Source organism: Cannabis sativa, chromosome 1 (assembly GCF_029168945.1).
Source record: "Cannabis sativa cultivar Pink pepper isolate KNU-18-1 chromosome 1, ASM2916894v1, whole genome shotgun sequence".
NCBI lineage: Eukaryota > Viridiplantae > Streptophyta > Magnoliopsida > Rosales > Cannabaceae > Cannabis > Cannabis sativa.
Genome location: NC_083601.1, coordinates 45,819,568 through 45,837,721, shown reverse-complemented (window position 1 = coordinate 45,837,721; position 18,154 = coordinate 45,819,568). Strand labels below are relative to the sequence as shown.

General features: G+C 31.1%; 3 protein-coding genes and 1 non-coding gene across 5 annotated transcripts; 3 read left to right on the top strand and 1 right to left on the bottom strand.

Annotated features, from left to right (window-relative positions):
• Nucleotides 1–4,656: 4,656 nt before the first annotated feature.
• On the top strand, nucleotides 4,657–7,422 carry LOC115705307 (uncharacterized). Its single transcript, XM_030632614.2, has 3 exons — nucleotides 4,657–5,143; nucleotides 5,618–6,024; nucleotides 6,611–7,422. The coding sequence occupies exons 1-3, from the start codon at nucleotides 4,979–4,981 to the stop codon at nucleotides 7,047–7,049; spliced, it is 1,011 nt and encodes a 336-aa protein (XP_030488474.1). The 5' UTR covers nucleotides 4,657–4,978; the 3' UTR covers nucleotides 7,050–7,422.
• Nucleotides 7,423–8,738: 1,316 nt separating this feature from the next.
• LOC115705344 (polyadenylate-binding protein-interacting protein 5) lies at nucleotides 8,739–11,793 on the top strand. Of its 2 annotated transcripts, none has more exons than XM_030632661.2 (4): nucleotides 8,739–9,004; nucleotides 9,600–10,008; nucleotides 11,152–11,301; nucleotides 11,373–11,793. In XM_030632661.2, exons 2-4 carry the CDS (start codon nucleotides 9,628–9,630, stop codon nucleotides 11,424–11,426), a joined length of 585 nt encoding a protein of 194 aa, XP_030488521.1. In that variant the 5' UTR covers nucleotides 8,739–9,004; nucleotides 9,600–9,627; the 3' UTR covers nucleotides 11,427–11,793. The 2 variants fall into 2 exon arrangements, with proteins under 2 accessions (XP_030488521.1, XP_030488522.1); XM_030632662.2 differs by having other exon boundaries at nucleotides 8,743–9,004; nucleotides 9,595–10,008.
• Nucleotides 11,794–13,608: 1,815 nt separating this feature from the next.
• Nucleotides 13,609–13,682, top strand: TRNAR-UCG (transfer RNA arginine (anticodon UCG)). The gene has a single exon. It is a non-coding gene; the product is annotated as a tRNA-Arg (tRNA).
• A 109-nt stretch (nucleotides 13,683–13,791) lies between these two features.
• LOC115705262 (MAR-binding filament-like protein 1-1) lies at nucleotides 13,792–16,978 on the bottom strand. Its single transcript, XM_030632544.2, has 4 exons — nucleotides 16,486–16,978; nucleotides 16,000–16,043; nucleotides 15,758–15,895; nucleotides 13,792–15,659 (listed from the first exon to the last, which is right to left on the bottom strand). The coding sequence occupies exons 1-4, from the start codon at nucleotides 16,964–16,966 to the stop codon at nucleotides 13,917–13,919; spliced, it is 2,406 nt and encodes an 801-aa protein (XP_030488404.2). The 5' UTR covers nucleotides 16,967–16,978; the 3' UTR covers nucleotides 13,792–13,916.
• Between the last annotated feature and the right edge of the window lie 1,176 nt (nucleotides 16,979–18,154).

The window sequence follows — 18,154 nt, the reverse complement described above, 5'->3', positions numbered from 1 at the left end:
ACACTTTGTGATGATACTCGTGTTTCAAATTTTGATGTGTAATTTAGTTTTTGAAGAGTTGTTCTCGGTGGTAGCTACGGCGGTTTAGCTTTGGTTTGGAACTTAGACAAGGAAGTTGAAATTATTGACTATTACACAAATCATATAGATCTCATAGTTCAAGCGGCTGGTATGGAGGAGTGGAGATTAACTGGTTTGCATGGTTAGCCAAATATGAGCCTTTGTCGACACACTTGGGATCTCATGTGTACTTTGCGTGATCATTCAACACTTCTATGGTACTAATTGGGTGATTATAATAATGTTCTATCTTAGGGGGCAAAAGGGGAGGTAACCTTATCTTACTTGGTTGCTCAATGGGTTTCAAAGGGCGATAGCTAGTTGTGAGTTCTATGAGCTTGAGCTCTATGGTCATCAATTTACGTGAGATAGAGGCATGGTTCAGATAGGTGGGTGGAGGTCATCTTGATCAAAATTTTGTCACCTCGACTTGGATGGATATTTTTCACTCGACTATGCTTTTTAATTTGGATTTTGCTTCATTTGATCATTGTCCTCTTTTGCTGAACCTAGTCATTCAGGTGGGGGCAGAGGTAGGAAGATCTTTTTGGTTTGAAAATGCATGGTTAAAAGAATCCATGTGTACTCAAATTATTCATGATGTGTGGGAGTCTTGTGTTGGTCAATCTATTCAAAAAAAAGTAAGATTTTCTACTTGTGGGGAGCATTTGTTACGTTGAGGTGTTGATATTAGTGAAAACTTTAAAGCAAAAATTGACCAAGTAGATCATGTATACTTTTAGTTGAGGAAAAAAAAGAACATGGCCGAGATTATAGATCAGTGTGAGATTTTTTAGCATAAACGATCTAAATAGTCGTGGCTTAAATTTAAGGATAAAAATATTAAATTTTTTCATGTGAGTGCTACTTCTTGGCATAAAAACAACTTGATTCATATGTTAAAAAATGAGGTTGGTGAATGGTTTGATAGGGAGCATGACCTTCTTGATATGATAGTTGATTATTTCTTTAGTATTTTTTTCTTTATCTCAAGTGGATCGGGGAAGTCATTGATTATGTTCAGCCATCCATTTCTTCGTTAACAACGTTGAGTTGTTAAAATCGGTCACAGTGGATGAGGTCAGGACAGCTTTATTCCAGATGCATTCAGATAAATCTTTGGGGCTTGATGGCATGACTTCAACTTTTTATTAGATTTTTTGGTCAGTTGTGGGAGGTGATGTGGTCCAAACAATTCGCGACTATTTTACTTTGGGCGTGATGTCGGGTAATATCAATGATACAAATCTAGTTCTTACCCTTAAGAAAACGCAATCCTACGGGGATGAGGGATCTGAGGCCAATAACATTGTGTAATGTTCTTTGTAAAGTTATCACGAAGGTCTTGGCTAACTGTATTAAAATTTTTATTGATCTTGTTATTTATGAGGCTCAAAGTGCATTCATTCTGGAGAGGTTAACAACAGATAAAATTTTAGTTCCCTTTGAGGTGCTGCATTATCTAAAAAGGAAACAATAGGGGTGTGATGATTTTATGGTAATGAAACTAAATATGAGCAAGACTCATGATCAGAGAGTGCAATTTTTTTGAGGCTATTATGTTGAAAATGGAATTCTAGAATGTTTAGTAGAATTGGCTTTAGATAGTATGACCTCGGTTCGTTATAAAATTACACATAGTGAGAAAAGGTCTTAAGAACTATGGCCACATCCATTACACTCGAGGGAATCCAACAAAACCTAGCATTAGAGAGAGAATTAAACTAATATTAGACACCAAATAATAATATTAGGTTCTACACATAACAGAAATGAATGTTGGTATGTAATAAATGTATGTTTTTGTGTTTACTTCATAAAAAAAAATGTTTGTTTTGTGCTTTATTTGCCAACAATTAATTATTCTAATTTCTGAATTTAATACATGTATTATGACTAATTATATACTATCACGTTCATTTTTTATATTAAAAATAATCCAATTTTATCTATTTTTTTATTATTTTATATAAAATGTAGAGATTCTTTTTGTTTTATTCTATCTTTTTCATATAAAAAAAAAGTATTAGAAATTAAAGATATATTTAATTAAATTACAACACACACAACATGCATTTCATGACTATTTTTTTAATGATATCCGAGCCATAATTTATGTGCCAAAACAAAACATTTGCACATGTAACACCTAAATATGCATATGTAAGCTCAAAATTATTTATAACACATTATCTTACCGAGAATATCTACAAAAATAAATAAATATATAAATAAATTTATTTTTCAGAATAATATTATAAATTGTTGTTATCTATCCTAATTCTTTTATTTTTAATTGTGTTAATATTAGTTTGTTTTTATTTTTCACACAATTTTACTATACTCTTATTGGAGCTTAAAATATAGAAAATAAATAAATAAAAGATATTATTTTATAAATATACAAAAAATAGTAAAAATTTTACATTTTTACGGATTTTATTTTTTTTCTTACAAAAATACATAGTATTGCTTTTTTGTTGTTTTTAAAAAACTATTATTTTGATTTAATATTGCTGTTACTAGAAAATAACGTAATTTTTTTTTTACAATAATACGAAGTGTTTTTTTTAGAACAATGTTGCTTTGACGTTTTTTTTTATGGGAAAGCAATATTTTTTTCTAAGAAAATAAGTAAAAATTTGCAAAATAAAGTAAAATAAAATAAAATAATCTATAAAAATGTAAATAATAATAGAAAAAAGGTTCGTAAAAATGTAAAAAAAAAATTCATAAAAACCAAAAAAAAAATCCGGTTTTAGATGTGTGGTATAAATTTTTCTAAATAAAATTCAATGTGCTAATAGTTATTTGTGGGTCAATTTTATTTTTATTCTTTTTCTGTTTTAAGAAAAAAAAAAAAGATGCTTGTTTTTGTATGAATAAATACTAGAAAGTACATGTATATATTTTTTTTGAATGAAAATATCAGTATTCATTAAATTAAGAAATCTGCCAAAAAGAATAGCAACTATCTGAGGAGACAAAGATCTCTCCTTATAGTACAACTTGGGGAAAAACAAGAAGCACGCGCAATGCAACGAGCGACCTTGTTAGCAGATTTCTTAACGAAACGTATAGAAATGTAATTAAGAAAGCAAAAGACTATTACAATTTAAAACAATTAAATCAAACTGAGAAGGTAAAGAAATAGAACTAGACAAAAGCTTGAACATACATTAAACAATTTGTCTCTACAATCACATTCGCCCACTGATGATGATCGATCCAACTAAGCACTTTCTTGATACCAATAATCTCTGTCATTTCAGGTTGAACACAACCCACCCATCCCTTATTAAATGCCTCCAACAACCTGCCATTAGAGTCTCGGGCTAAACACCCATACCAAACTATCTTTCCTGCTCAAAAATTGCACAATCAACATTAACCTTGATTTGAGAGTAAGCCGGTGAAGACCAATGCTCAATGACTTTACTATCAGCCGAAACTAATAGTAAAGAATCTCCTTTTTTAGATTGAGCATATAAAAATTAATCATGAATACTTCTAGCTGACTGTACAACCGATAAAGCAATCGAAGATTTTTTGTTCCAAACCACTTTGCTACGAGCTTCCCAAATTCCCCAAGCCACCATATCTGCTTCTTGTAACATGACATCACCCACATTACCTAAAAGAATCGACCACCAACTACTGAAATCTTGTTCAAACCAGCTACTGAAAGTACATGTATATTTGTTACGAGGGTAGAGTATAAAAAAGTAAGTTTTCTTAGAGCTCTTAGTTTTATTTTCTAACAAGGCCTGCTGACTTTTCTGGGCTTAGGTGCAGCTTGGCTGGAATTGTATTTTCTATTATCATTTGATTTTTTGCTGCTTCAATTAGTCTTGTTTCTATGACATGATTTTATTAAGTGTTTTAGTTTTATTTCTGTGATATAATTTTGAGTATTTTAGTCTGTGTCTGTGTGACATAGTTTTGAGGGTTTTAGTCTTGTTCATGTGATATAATTTTATTTTATTTTGTTGTTGGTTCTTCTTTGTTCTTCAATGACTCGCCATTAAATTATTGTTAGTGGTTAGGAATAACAAGTTTTTTACGACTAAAAAAATTGTTAGTAGTGCAGTTACGTATCTTAAACAATAGTTGAGTGCTCAAGCTACGAGGTTGAACTTGCTGCAATAATTTCTACTGTTGTATCTTCTGAGTGTGGTGGATGAAATAAAATATAAGTGTTCTTAAGATTAATTGTAGTATTACAATCTTTTTCATCTCATTTTTTTTTATTAAACGATATGAGAATTAAGTGAGTGGTTATTTAGTTTGTATTTATAATTCTAATGTGTCTCTAATAATGAATATTAAATTGCAAACTATTATTTTAGTTTTTTTTTTTTTTTGAGAAAAGACTGTTATTATAAATTAGAAGGAGTCAACTATTATTTTAGTTAGTTGTTATTAATAAAATTTTATGATTTATTAAAATAAATAAATACGGTAGTTAAATTTGTTTTACCACGTCGATATATATTATATATATCATGAAATTATTAATATTATTAAAAAAAAAAAAAAAGTCATAATTTTTATTTTTATTTTTAAGTAAAATCATATAAATTGGTAGTAAGCATCGAACACATTATTACGCGGTTTTGTAAAAATTAATAAAAGATTGAAAGGAAAAAAAAATTCTAAGAATAGTAAAATGGAAAAATCTCTCAATAACCATTGACACCGTAGATTCAGATTCTGTGTTCGTTTTATAGTTTCAATTCATTCATTTTTGGTCGTTTTGACAAAATTTCATGCAGCCTTCTTCTTAACCAAGTCGTCTCTCTCTTTCTCTGAAGGTGTTGTGGAAATTGATGATCTGGGTTTTCATCAAAAGGGTCTAATTTGATAGATTTGGATCTGATCCTGATCATTGGATCAATTCTTTTCTCGAAAAGAAAAAATGGGTGTTGATTACTATAACATATTGAAGGTGAATAGGAACGCCACAGAAGATGATTTGAAGAAAGCTTACAGGAGATTGGCCATGAAATGGCACCCTGATAAGAATCGTAATAACAAAAAGGAAGCCGAAGCTACATTTAAGCAGATCTCTGAGGCTTATGAGGCAAGTTCTTTTCTTTTGTTCATTGATGTTTGTTTAAGCTTCTTGGGTTTATTTTAATTGATGGGTTTTGTTCTTTTTTTTTTTTTTGTATTATTGGAATTATATTGTTTGATATTGGGATATGAGATCATAGTTCATGATTCCTTATGTTAAAACTTCATGGGTTATTTTGTATTGTTTTAACTTCAAAAGTAATATAATTGGAATATGAGGCAAGTTTGTTTTGCCATTGGGATTGAGACTTTTCTGTTGTTTTGTTCTTAAGATTTTGATGCTATTGGGATTTTCATGGTGGTATTCTTTGTTAGATAGAACAGAATGATGTAAACAGGTTTATGTAGATTTTGCTATAAAGGGCATGAGCTTCCTTGTTTCATTTACACATTATATGAATGAATGTATTGGCAATAAAATTCATATTTCATTTAAGCTTGTTGTGTTTAGGAATGAAAAATGTGAATTTGATGACTGCAGGTATTGAGTGATCCTCAGAAGAAACAGATTTATGATCAATATGGTGAAGAAGGATTAAAGGACATGCCACCACCAGGAACATCTGGATCTCCATTTGGAAATGGAGGTTGCTCAAATGGGTTTAATCCAAGGAATGCAGAGGACATCTTTGCAGAGTTCTTTGGAAGTAGTCCTTTTAGTTTTGGTTCATCAGGACCAGGGAGATCTATGAGGTTTCAGTCAGATGTAGGAGGAGGAAATTTTGGTGGATTCGGTGGCGGTGAAAATATTTTCCGGTCGTATAGTGAAGGTTTTGTTCCAAAGAAACCACCAGCTGTGGAGAGCAAATTGCCTTGCAGCCTTGAGGAACTATATTCTGGCTCAACTAGGAAAATGAAGATCTCAAGAACTGTAGCATGTGCCAATGGGTATGTATTTTTCTAAATGACTCCTCTCTTTGATAAAATCTTTGAATATCATATCTAGCTAAGTGTCATATAGAAAACATTAGTCATTTGGCTAGGCTTCTGCTTCTGTTTTTAGCTTCTTAGGAAGCTCTTCCAGAAAGCTATTAGTCCCTGGTTGGCTGGGGTTTTTAAAACTATTTTTGGGCTTCCAAAGTTCCAAAAGCATTTCTGCTATTGTTTGAGTAATGTGTGAGTTTCAGCTTTCGGCTCTAAAAAACTCTTTTAACAGAAACAAGCTTTAGTAGCTTTCTCATGAAGAACTCTTTGAAAAGCTAAAATCAGAAGTAGAAGTCCAGTCAAACAGGCCTAAAGCTGGCTTCTGTTAAAAGAGTTTTGAAAGCTAAAAGTTGAAACTTACTATTACCCAATCAAGCAGAGGAAGTGTTTTAGAGCTTCAGAAGCCCAAAAGCAGTTTTTAAAAGATTAGCCAACCAGGGCTTTAGAATCATCTGGTTTAGCTTCTTTGACTATGGATGAAGTAAGATAGTTTTTGCTTATTAGACAAGATTTTCGAACATTGATTCTTAACTCAAATCCGATTTTTCAGGCGGCAAATACCCGAGTCGGAAATATTGACCATAGATGTAAAGCCAGGATGGAAGAAAGGAACCAAGATTACTTTCCCAGATAAAGGTAATGAACAGCCAAACCAACTTCCAGCAGACCTTGTGTTTGTAATTGATGAGAAACCCCACGAGTTATACAGCAGAGATGGCAATGACCTCATTGTAAACCAAAAAGTGTCACTAGCCGAAGCATTGGGTGGAACTACTCTAAATCTCACCACACTCGATCATCGCAGCCTATCAATACCAGTGTCAGATGTTGTGAGCCCTGGCTATGAGCTAGTTGTCTCCAAGGAAGGTATGCCAATTGCAAAAGAGCCTGGTAACAGAGGTGATTTGAGGGTCAAGTTTGAGATTAAGTTTCCAACAAGGCTGACTCCTGAGCAACGAGCAGGACTAAAGCGCGCTTTGGGAGGTTGAGAATTGAATTGAGATAGATTGAAGATGATGGATTGTTTCTTCAGTGTATATTATTAGCCAACAGCTTTGATCATAGATAGAGTTTGAAGCTGCTGCAATTGTTCAAAGTTTAAACCAAAGTCTCAAGAGGTTTTGCCTTTAAGATATGGCCCCCCATATGACTATTCATAAATCTTTCTGTGTGTTCATAAACCTCTACTCTGTTCATTCTTTGTAATTGTACCATCACTTTTCTGATACTTGTAATTAGTGTATTTTTTATGTTAGGTTTCTTGTTCCAGTTCATGTGATCTTACAGATTGAACTCTCATCTGTGATGTAGAATGTTCTGTATCATATCATTTATAGGAAAATTATACTATTTTGAGGTTAATAACAGAGAAATGGATTATGGTTTTGTTCAGGCTATTAGTTTAGCCTAAATTACACCAAGTTACCAAGTAAAACACATTAAATTAATTATGTACTACATGTGCGATTTTCAAGAGAAATATTATATTAAAAAATATAGTCATCTAACATGTACAAATATTTTTGGTGGATTTTAACATGGATTTTTTTTTTATCATACAATTTTCCACTGTATATTTATTACATGTTAGCATTATAATATTTAAACTTACAAGATCAATTAGCAGATATCTCACATAAGAATATGGTATAATTATAAAAAAATATATGTGTAAATTAGAAATAATGAATTAATAATTAAGTTAAACTTTAAAGAGTCAAAGACACGACAAAATAACTTTGCCAATTCTCAAATCGTTCCATACTTTCAATAGTGTAAATCAGAATTGAGGTTGTATGGATCGAGGACTCTAGACTAGTTATTGAGAGTGACTCGAGACTAGTTATCAATGTCCTCAATGGGAAGGAGTCTCATTGGGTCCTTGAGAACTATGTCTCCTTTTGTTTGAGATCCACTTCCTCATTTACTAGTTGTAATTTTTTCTTTGTTAGTAGACAATGTAACTTTGCAGCCCATAATGTGGCTAAGTGGGCGTTTACCCACCAGATGTATGGATGTATCCCGGTCTCCACTTTACCGGAGAACCTTCTTTGTAATGACCGTGAGGTCTAACTTTTGGTTACTTAATGAAGACTTTCGCTAATTTCAAAAAAAAAAAAAAAAAAAAAAAAAAAAAGAGGACTCTAGAAGCAATTTGATTGTAGATCAAGCTCCATTGCGTGTTAGAATTTTCAGAAGAATTAAGATAAGACAGTAATTATTTAAATTTTATTTTGAGCACAGTAATTATTTAAAATTTTAAAAAAATTTACAAGTTTAAGCTAATAAACTAAAAAACTTTTCAGGGTATGTTTGGTAAAACTAATATATTACACCGCATTATATTATATTTAATTGTATTTCATGTAATATTTTTATGTATAAATATAAGTGGTATTAACTTTTATAGGTACCTAAATATATAATATTTCAATATAAATTAAAGGTTGACATAATATTATATAATAAAATACAATATAATTTAAAACGAAATAAATAAAAATCTACCAAAACAATCTGCCACAAAATATACTGTATATTTGATGAATATACCAAAAAAATATATATATTTATATTAATTTTCAAATAATTGTAAAAAAAAATATGGGATTGATATCATAAATGTAAAAATAAAAATTCAATATATAAATAGAAATTTCCCAAAATAAATTAGTATACTGGTGGGTGACACAGGTAATATGACCCACTAACCAAACAGCGCCTTAAGCAGTAGAGTTAGGATCGCAAACCCAATCAAAGGAACGAACGACCGTGTTGTCATGCAACTAAGTAACACTCTCTTTTTTCACCTTTAAAAACAATCCATCAAATTCAATCAAACAACAAAAATCCCCAATTTAAACCTATCGCTTTTTCCGCGATTTCATTCAAACTTCTCATTTCTGTTTCTCTTTCGGGATCTTACATCGCTTTTCTCCCCCCTGTGAGTTTTTCCCCCCTTTTCTTGTTGATCATCTTACTGGGTTTGATTTCATTGTTTTATCATCGTAATTTCTGTTATTTAATTGGATTTTGATTCGGTTTGTACTGTTTATGTACATAAATTCATGATCTTGAATTAATTGTTGGAAGCTTGCGCTATGTTTTTGTGTGATCTTCGATTTTAGGGATCTTTATCTTGTTAGATTCTTTGCATGAACGATTGGTTGAGAATTTTATTTTGATTAATTTGTTAGTGAGATGAGATTATTGATCTGCTTATGTGATTAAAGATTTCGGTTTTGTTGAATAGGTGATTTCATTTTCAGAATCCTATTGCTTCATAGATCTTTGTCTTCATCAAAGATCAAGATTTTAAAGAATAGTTACTTGTTTATGTGATCGGGTCAGTTTATGCAGAAAAATAAGATTGTTTTTTCATTTATTTTTTATTTTGATCATTTGGTTTATCCTATATATGGTATGTATTTCTTCTGTGGAGTATCAGCTCCTTTATGAATCGAAATTTTTGTTTGTTGATGATTATGTTAATTATGTGTTGCATCTGCTAATAACTGGTTTTTTGGTCTGAAGAACAGGTGGCTGATAGTTTGATAAATTGAAGCTATGAAGCCTGGAATGTCTACTTTGAATCCATATGCAGCTGCTTACATTCCACTCTCAAAAAGAGAGGTGGAACCTGCTCTAATGTCCCCGAACCAGCGCTACCACAATTCTTCTTTTGAAGGAAGTTTCCGTTCTCCTGTAGAACAATTTAGTCAAGATGTTTTCTCTGTGAGGAACCAGCCTCACCACAATTCTTTTGGTGGATCATCACAGAATGTGAATGTAGGATTAGAAAAACAGATTTTGGATGAAGAGTTCGACATGGATTTGGATTTTCTTCAGATGACATTTCCTAATTTCTCTGAGCAGTCACTTGCTGGTGTTTATTTGGCAAACAAGGGTGACTTAGACGCCACTATTGACATGATGAACCAGCTTGAGGTAAATATTCTTTCTTACTTTTCTACTTGATCAATAATTTACGTAATTAACAAGGAAATGATTTTTTTTAATTAAACTACTTATAATTGAATTGCCATTAAATAATGGTTTTTTTTAATTAGGAGCAATGCTCAATAATTGATTTATTTTCTATTATCATATGCACCACAGACAATGTATTGGCCTGGCTGAGCTGTTAATTGTTTATATATTGAGTCCTTATCTTTGACTTTGTATAATACCATTTCTAATTAACCTTTTCGTTTGACCTTTTGATTGCGAGCTATTCTATCTCCCTGACCACCTATTTCTGCACGAAGTTTGAAATAAGTTTGTTTTAGCCATGTTAGAAGGTTTTGGACATAGTTTTACTTATAAGGCGTAAAACGTATTTTAACCAATTGAAAGTCTAAGAACATATTTTTACCAATCAAAAGGCTTAAAACATATTTTTACTCATTCATTAGAAGGCTTTTTGTCATTATAAAGCTTTTCATAATGGGTGATAATTGTGTAGGCTAATCCATAGGGCTCGTTTGGAATGTCATATTAGATCGTATTGTATTGTATTATATTAAATTGGATTACATATTATGTTTTTATATAACACTATGTTAAACTTTAATTTATACTAAAACATTATATATTTAAGTATCCATAAAAGTTAATATCACAAATAGTTTTAAATAAAAATATTGTATAAAATTCAATTCAATATAATACTATACAGTAGTAATACTGCATACCAAATGAATCCTGAGAGAATTTGCTAATACATAGTGTGTCTTTTTTTTCCAGCTAAAAGTACAAATTGGTTTTTAAGTTTTGATAGACAACATTATCCTAATGGTAATGTGAGCATCTGTTGTGCCAGCACATGAAAATTATGCCCGAGGCACACTGCTTTTCTAGATTATTTTTTTCCTTTTCTGTCTTCTTTTATTTATTTATTATTATTTTTAATCCCTGTGTCTTGGTTACCCTGGGTAGTATAGTAGTATCATTAAAATTTGGATAGGTTTCAAGAAAGTGCTCGGTAAATATTATGATTTATCCTGAAATCTTTTATCTTTTCCAAATTAATTCATATATTTTATATTCTAGGCATTTTCTTGAGAGGTACATGTTTCCTGTTTTTTATAGTTTCAAACGATCGAGTCTTCTGAGAGTCTTCCAGATACTTTGGATATTGGCGATGTTTCTGAACCTGGGTCATCAGATCACTGTGCATCATTGAAACTGAAGAACATTCCAGGCTCAGCTGGAGGCTCATCCGAGTCTGCGGATACCCAGGTTGTCTCCTGATTTAATAGTCAAAAGCAGTGGCTTTGGTTTTTAACTTGGCATGTTGTTTGGCTTTGTAGGTAAGAAGTATATTAAATAGGGAATATTCCCATGGGAACACAAGAGGTACATAATACAGCTATGGTTGTATAGTTCTCAGATGCTTGGTTTCTTTCTTTCTCTTTGACAGGCCAAAAAGCCAGTCGTGTCGGTATAGCTTAGCTTGCAGCTTGAACCTCTCTAAAAAATGATAGTGATCTTCTTTGCTTTGTTTCATTTTCTGCTATATTTTTTTTCTTCCTTTCTCTCTTGTTTTGTTGCAAAGGGCATCAGATTATAAAAAGTCTTACCTAAAACTACTACGATATGTGATGTGATGATGGGGTTGAGTTGAGTTAAATGTACTGCAGTTACAGTATTATACAGTTTGTTGGTCGATGATCAAATGAGTGTTCTTCATGTACTCTTTATATTTCAGTAATTGAAGGCCCTCTTACTACATTTAGTCTCTTGGAGAAAAGTATAAACTTGAAGTTGTCAGTTTAATCTTAGTAAAGAATTTTATTTTACTTGGGATTAAAGGAATGAAAGAGAAAGTAGAGTTTTACAAACTTGTGCATCTCTTCAAATGTTCTATGACAGGAAACATTGAATGGCAACGAAACTAAATTGATTACGTAGAAAAATAGTAAAAAAGTAAATTAAATTAAATTTTAAAAGGGCATTAAGTCAAATTTTATCAAGCACTTTAAAGCATTTTCAATAGAGATGTTTTAAAAAATATTTGATGACATAAATATATTTTTGGCCCCTTTTAATTGATACTTATTAGAGTGAAAAAAATGTCAATGTCAAATTCTTTATATTTTTTTTATTATTTTTTATATTATTATAATATTTATAAAATACTATTAGAACATTTTTGAATAAAAAATGTTGATTGAATAAAATATTATATTTTTATGTGATTAAAGTTTTTGATATTTTTAAAGAATACACTTATTGAGGATGTTCGTGAAAAATATATAAATTTAATTACTTTTCCTTTTCCACTTTTTTAAAATGATGTTTTTCCACATTCTAAAAATTGAAAAATATGAAAAGAAAATAAGAAAATTGTATGAAAATTACACTCTAAAGTATTATCAGTAAAATATTGGAATATTGGCCTATATACTAATAATTTTAGCAATTTTTTTTTTTAAATATGACATCTAAATAAATAATTTAAAATAATTTCCTACTAAAATAAATAAATAATAAATTAAATATGATGAAAATAAACTAAAGCAGACCGACATATTACATAATATCATATTAACAGCTGAAATACTAAATTTGGTGTTACACACACTATTATTAAATTTAGCATCAAAAACTATTTTTACTCTAATCACAACACTAAAAATTACACTAAAAAATATTTTTTATTATTATATTAATTTTTTAATAAAATAAAAAAAAATAATATCATATTAATTAACAATGTATTCCTCTAAATAAAAGAGTCACGCGACAGAAAGATTGAATTTTATTTTCGGCGTGTCAAATTTTTTTAAAATTTTCAAAATTTTGCAGGATATATTAAATAGCAATAATATACACAATCATTAAAAAAAAAAAAAAGACTAAACAAGTCTCCTGAATGCCTAAATATGAGTATATTAGTGTGCCACTTTTAAAGAAGTGTACTATTTTCGACTTATTAAATTTTTTTAAATTTTACAAAATGTCTTAAATAACTATAATATACTCTACTATATAAAAAAAATAGACTAAAAAGTTTGTTGGGTGCTGAAACAAATAAAAGTAGATTCGTACATCACTTTTAAAAATGTGCATTGTAAAATTTCTCAAAAAATAATTCTTGATTTTACAAATTTAATAATATAAATATATATATAAATATTAATTAAATTATAAAAATAAAAAACTATACAGTGACTACTGTGCACAGCATATATGACGTACACTGTAAATAAAACTACAAAATGCTGCAAGAAATGCAGCTTTCTTGGACGGCACATACACGGCATTTAACTTATATGCAGTCTCCTTAGAGTTGCTCTAAATTTCTTGTTTCGTTCAAGTTTAAATTACATACAAATAAAATTGTGCAATTTTCCTTTTACAGGTATGTACGTACTTGAAGTTGAACTTAAATATTTTACTTTCAATCATAATAAATCAGGATGACGAAGACGAGGTTTGACTAAACGATTACTTTACTAATACTAAATAATTACTCTTAATCTTAGGGGAATTTATTAATTTACATTAGATTATAAACTATATAAACAAATATACAACAGAAATGACCGCATAGCGCAGTGGATTAGCGCGTTTGACTTCGGATCAAAAGGTCGTGGGTTCGACTCCCACTGTGGTCGATTATTTTTTTCAAATAAAATTATGAACCGTAGCTTTTTTAGGAGTGTGGAAAAATCCTGGAAATTATAGGCTAAAACTGAAAAAATATCAATGGAAATGAGAAAGAAGTTATGAAAAGAATTATCATACAATAGTATTTATTTCACTAATGTCATAAAGTCTCACTAATTTATACATTACAACTCTTATTTGGATGAAAAAAAATGGTCAGATGCCTTGAAAAGCAAGCAATCTCATTCTGAACTAGCTTTTCTTCTTCGGACAGTTCTCTTAGCAGTTACTTTAACTTTCTCTTTCTCTTTGTCCTTGTCTTTGTTTTCTTCAGCTCCATCGTTTTCAGTTACAGCTTTCTTGTTATTTACAACAGCCTTTGATGAATTTATTTGACTCCTTAACCTCAGTATTTCACCCTTGGCTGAAGATAGATCCTCTTCAAGTTTCTTTGCTTTCTTATCCAAACTCTCCCTTTCACTCCCAAGTCTCATAACCATGTTATGGGCATCTTCCATGTTTTCTCGGGCCTCTTTGGCCGCGTTCTTTTGTTCTGTTAGGGTCTTGTAGAACACCTGTTTTTCATCTTCGAGTTCAGAAATTCGGGAGTTAGCCCTCTCTAAATCACTAGAAAGTGTCATTGCATTTCGGTTCATCTCATCAAGTGATTTGATAGCCTCTTCTAAGTCTGTTTCAAGAGATTTTCGAGAGTCCTTATCCTTTGCCATTTGCTTCTCCATGCCTTGTAGTTCTTTGTTCAAAGTGGCTACTGTTTTTTGCTCTAATTTTAAATCACTGGCAGCAGTTTCGGCCTTTTTGTAGACATCAACCAGTTCTTGCTGCAGGCTATTACGATCTTCAACAAGAGCTGCAAGTTCAAGAGACACATTATGTAGCTCCTCTTTTGTCTTCTTCATAAGTTCCTTCGCTGAAGTTAGCTCACCGGCTAACTCCACACCACTCTGTTTAGCCTCATCAAGACTCCTTTGCAATGAATCTCTAACTTTGGCAAACTCAGCCTGAACTCTAGAAACCTCAGCTTCAAGTTCCTTGCATAAGTTGTTCGACTTCATTAACTGTTTTTCCAGATCAGACGCCTCATCTCTTGATTTTGCAAGATTTTCGTGCGTGGCTTGGAGTTCTTGTTTCAGATTATTTGCCTTGTTTGATTCTTCATCCAGCGTTTTCTTCAACTTTTCATTCTCTTCGGTCAATTTAGCAATTATTTCCTGGTTTTGACTAACCTCACTTGTAGCAAGTGCAAGCTTCTCCTTTACCAGCTGAAGCTCTTCTTCTTTTTCTCCCAAAACCTTGGCATCAAAGGCTGCCTTCTTTTCTGATGATAACTTTAAATCGTTGTATTCCTTCTCAATAGCATCAAGTTTCTTCTCAAGAAGACCCTTTTCAGTACTTAAAGAACTAACAGTTGCATTCAATTCCTCAGCAACAGAGTTCTTTAACTCTATTTCATTTTGATTTTTCACAATTTCATCCTTCAAATGTTGGATTTCCGAACGTGCATTAGCTAGTTCATCGTTTATTTTCCCATTGGTAGTTTTCAAGTTGCTCAACTCTAACTCCTTATCAGCAAGAGAGGATCTGAGATTTTGAACATTACCTTCTTTTTCCTTCAACTCATTGTTCAGTAAATTTATTTTTCCTTCCAGGACTTCAATCAGCTCAAACTTCTTCTTCAAATCTTCTTCAATGATCTTCTTATCTTGGGTCACTTTAGAAAGATCAGTTTCAAGACTGTTTATCTGAATTTTAAGCTCCTCTACAAATTTCTTCTCATTATTCAGCTCTACTCCCAATCCTGCAACCACACTGTTCGCCGATTTTAGTTGGTCTTGAAGAGACATCTGTTCTTCTTTCGCCTTTTTAAGTTGCTCAGTTCTCTCTTTCTGTTCAGTGAGTAGCTTTGATTCAAAATTCTTCTCTAATGTGGTGATAGCAGATTCCTTCTGTTTTATTTTGGTCTTCATCTACACATTTAGAACAAAACAAGTATTTTGCTCAGAAACAAATAAATAAAGAAATACAAGTATTTTAATCTTCCTTGTGTATTTTTCAATAGACTCACAGCTTCCACTGTTGCATTATTTTCTGTTTTTTCTTTCTGAGCTGAGGCATAGAGAGCACCAAGAACACCAGAACTCAGTATTCCAATACCATTCAATAGAGAAGCAAATGCATTTGGTGAAGAGTCCTTTTGAATTGCCTGTTGTCAATACAAATTAACCAATTAAGGATATTTTCTTACAAGTATAAACTCAACAAGAATTACTGATTGGGACATATTGTGAACCTAGACCAGATCCAAACCTCTGCTATTTGGTTCCCCTCAGATGTCTTTACCTCAGTTTCTTCTGTAAGATTTTAAATAAATGAATGCATAGGTTAGTCATAAATAACTAACTAACAACAGTTATAATTCAATCTAAAAGGTTCTAGGCAATCTTCCAAACCTATTTATTATGTTCTCATCAAAAAGAAAGTCAATTGCTATAATCATTATTACAACCAATAAGAGTCAATTATTATAGCCTTTGTCAAATCTTAACCTATATGTCAGTTCCCTAAATTACAATAAAATTCAGATTAAAATAAAATCAAGTTGATAGCACAACTGAACTGCCACAATACAAAAAATTGAAGAAAAAAAAATGGTTCAAAACATCTTCTCTTCTAAACCCACCAAAGATTCATAATCACCCGAAAATACTCAAAGAAAGAAACTTTCAACAAACTTGTCAATTTCCCATATAGAGCCTATACATACAAATATATAGAGAGAAAAAATCTACTTACTTGTGGGCAAACCGTCAAGAGCTCTGGCCCTGAGTTGTAACAAGGGAAGAACTGAAATACCCACAAAGAGAATGGCCCTCCGTTGCAAGGGAGACCTATCATAAGTTGACTTGTCTTGGTTCATGGAGGCCATTGGGACAGAGCCCCTTCTCCTGGGCTCAGCATTTTTTGCGGAAGAAGAGTAGAAAAAAATGGATCGTGAAGATGAAGAAGAAGAGGAGGAAAGAGGGTAGGAGAGAGAAGGCTGTATAAAGCAAGAGCTAGAGCTCCCCATTGGAAAGCCCATTGCTTCTTCTTCTTCTTCTTCCTTTTTCTTTCGTTGTGATTTTGTTGGGATAAAGAGATAGAGGTTCACCTTAAACACTCTGTCTCTCTGCTTAAATTTTCTCTTTTTATTTTTTTCTCTTCTTTTCAGTGACCATCGGTGATAATTACCTCTACTACCCCCGCTTGTTGTTATAATTACCACATGTGCCATCATCACTTTACTATTTAATTTTTTCAGTTTATTTATTTATTTATTTTTAAGAAAAGAAAAAAAAATAATAATTTCATTGAAAGGCACAAACTTGAGATTATTTTAATGAAATTTTTTACATGGTCATCAAAATTTTGTTAGTTTATTAAACCTTTTACTTAGGAACTTAATTAATAATTGAGATTATTGTTTTAATTTTAATGTTACATTAAGATGAATTGAGGTAGGCTTTCTAATTTTAAATTTTTTGTGAAGCTTTCTGTTTTGTTTTGTTTTAAGTGACAATTCAGTGTTGTAAGCTGAAAATTTAACTCTATGCATATAGTATTTCGATTCAAACAGATTATTCAAATTCCCTAGTAGTATTGACAGTTGTTACTAATGAGAATGCGTATATAAATGAGAATATAAGATAGATGCATTTTTTGATGATATAATAGTTTTATTGTCTAAATTTTGTAAGCAGTTTCGTTTCATTTAGTTTGTAATGATAACATTGTAGTCTATCGGATGACAAATGCATATGTCAGTTAGAGAATGAACTATTCTAGTTCAAAAAGATTATTGCATCATTGTAAATGTATTCATCGTGAATTTTTATCACGATTCTGATCACTTTATAAAAAAAATAAAAACATAAATATTTATCTTCTGAAAAATTATTCTGACAATAATGCTCCATTTAGAGTCCAACTTGAAAAATAGGGATAATTTTTTTTGTTAACATCTTACATAGAAATAATTACTGAAATAATATACATACTTTTTTGATAGAGAGAAATAATATAAATTTAGTTCACTAAGAATAGAGCAAATATTAACAAAATATTGAGACAAAATCATATTCATTTGGCAGTTTGGTAATATTTGACAAGAGTAGAACTCTTCCTATAATAATTTCCACATAGGCATATATACTTATGCACTTTTTGATTGATTTTCCACCAATGCAAACCTGCCAAAGAAAAACATCTCTTTATCCAAAACGTTACAAGTTGCCACGTCACAGGGACTGAACATCACAATCATTTCCATATCAACCTAACTCCACTGTTGAAGTAAGAGCTCATATTATAACGTTTCATATCTGAATTTATGTCAGTTAATTCAGTATCCAATTTAGTTGTTATTAGAAATGAAAATATGATGCTTTAATCATGATTATTCAAGGCAATAATAACCACTTGTTAA

What these genes read in the sequence shown, in the direction of transcription:
- LOC115705262 (XM_030632544.2), bottom strand. Translation starts at nt 16,966, where the DNA reads ATGATGGCACATGTGGTAATTATAACAACAAGCGGGGGTAGTAGAGGT. An exon ending in AGGGGAACCAAATAGCAGAG is followed by an intron (nt 15,896 to 15,999) that starts GTTTGGATCTGG and finishes TATTGACAACAG; the next exon opens with GCAATTCAAAAGGACTCTTC. An exon ending in ATAATGCAACAGTGGAAGCT is followed by an intron (nt 15,660 to 15,757) that starts GTGAGTCTATTG and finishes CTAAATGTGTAG; the next exon opens with ATGAAGACCAAAATAAAACA.
- LOC115705344 (XM_030632661.2), top strand. Translation starts at nt 9,628, where the DNA reads ATGAAGCCTGGAATGTCTACTTTGAATCCATATGCAGCTGCTTACATT. An exon ending in ACATGATGAACCAGCTTGAG is followed by an intron (nt 10,009 to 11,151) that starts GTAAATATTCTT and finishes TGTTTTTTATAG; the next exon opens with TTTCAAACGATCGAGTCTTC. An exon ending in CCGAGTCTGCGGATACCCAG is followed by an intron (nt 11,302 to 11,372) that starts GTTGTCTCCTGA and finishes TTGGCTTTGTAG; the next exon opens with GTAAGAAGTATATTAAATAG.
- LOC115705307 (XM_030632614.2), top strand. Translation starts at nt 4,979, where the DNA reads ATGGGTGTTGATTACTATAACATATTGAAGGTGAATAGGAACGCCACA. An exon ending in AGATCTCTGAGGCTTATGAG is followed by an intron (nt 5,144 to 5,617) that starts GCAAGTTCTTTT and finishes TGATGACTGCAG; the next exon opens with GTATTGAGTGATCCTCAGAA. An exon ending in ACTGTAGCATGTGCCAATGG is followed by an intron (nt 6,025 to 6,610) that starts GTATGTATTTTT and finishes CCGATTTTTCAG; the next exon opens with GCGGCAAATACCCGAGTCGG.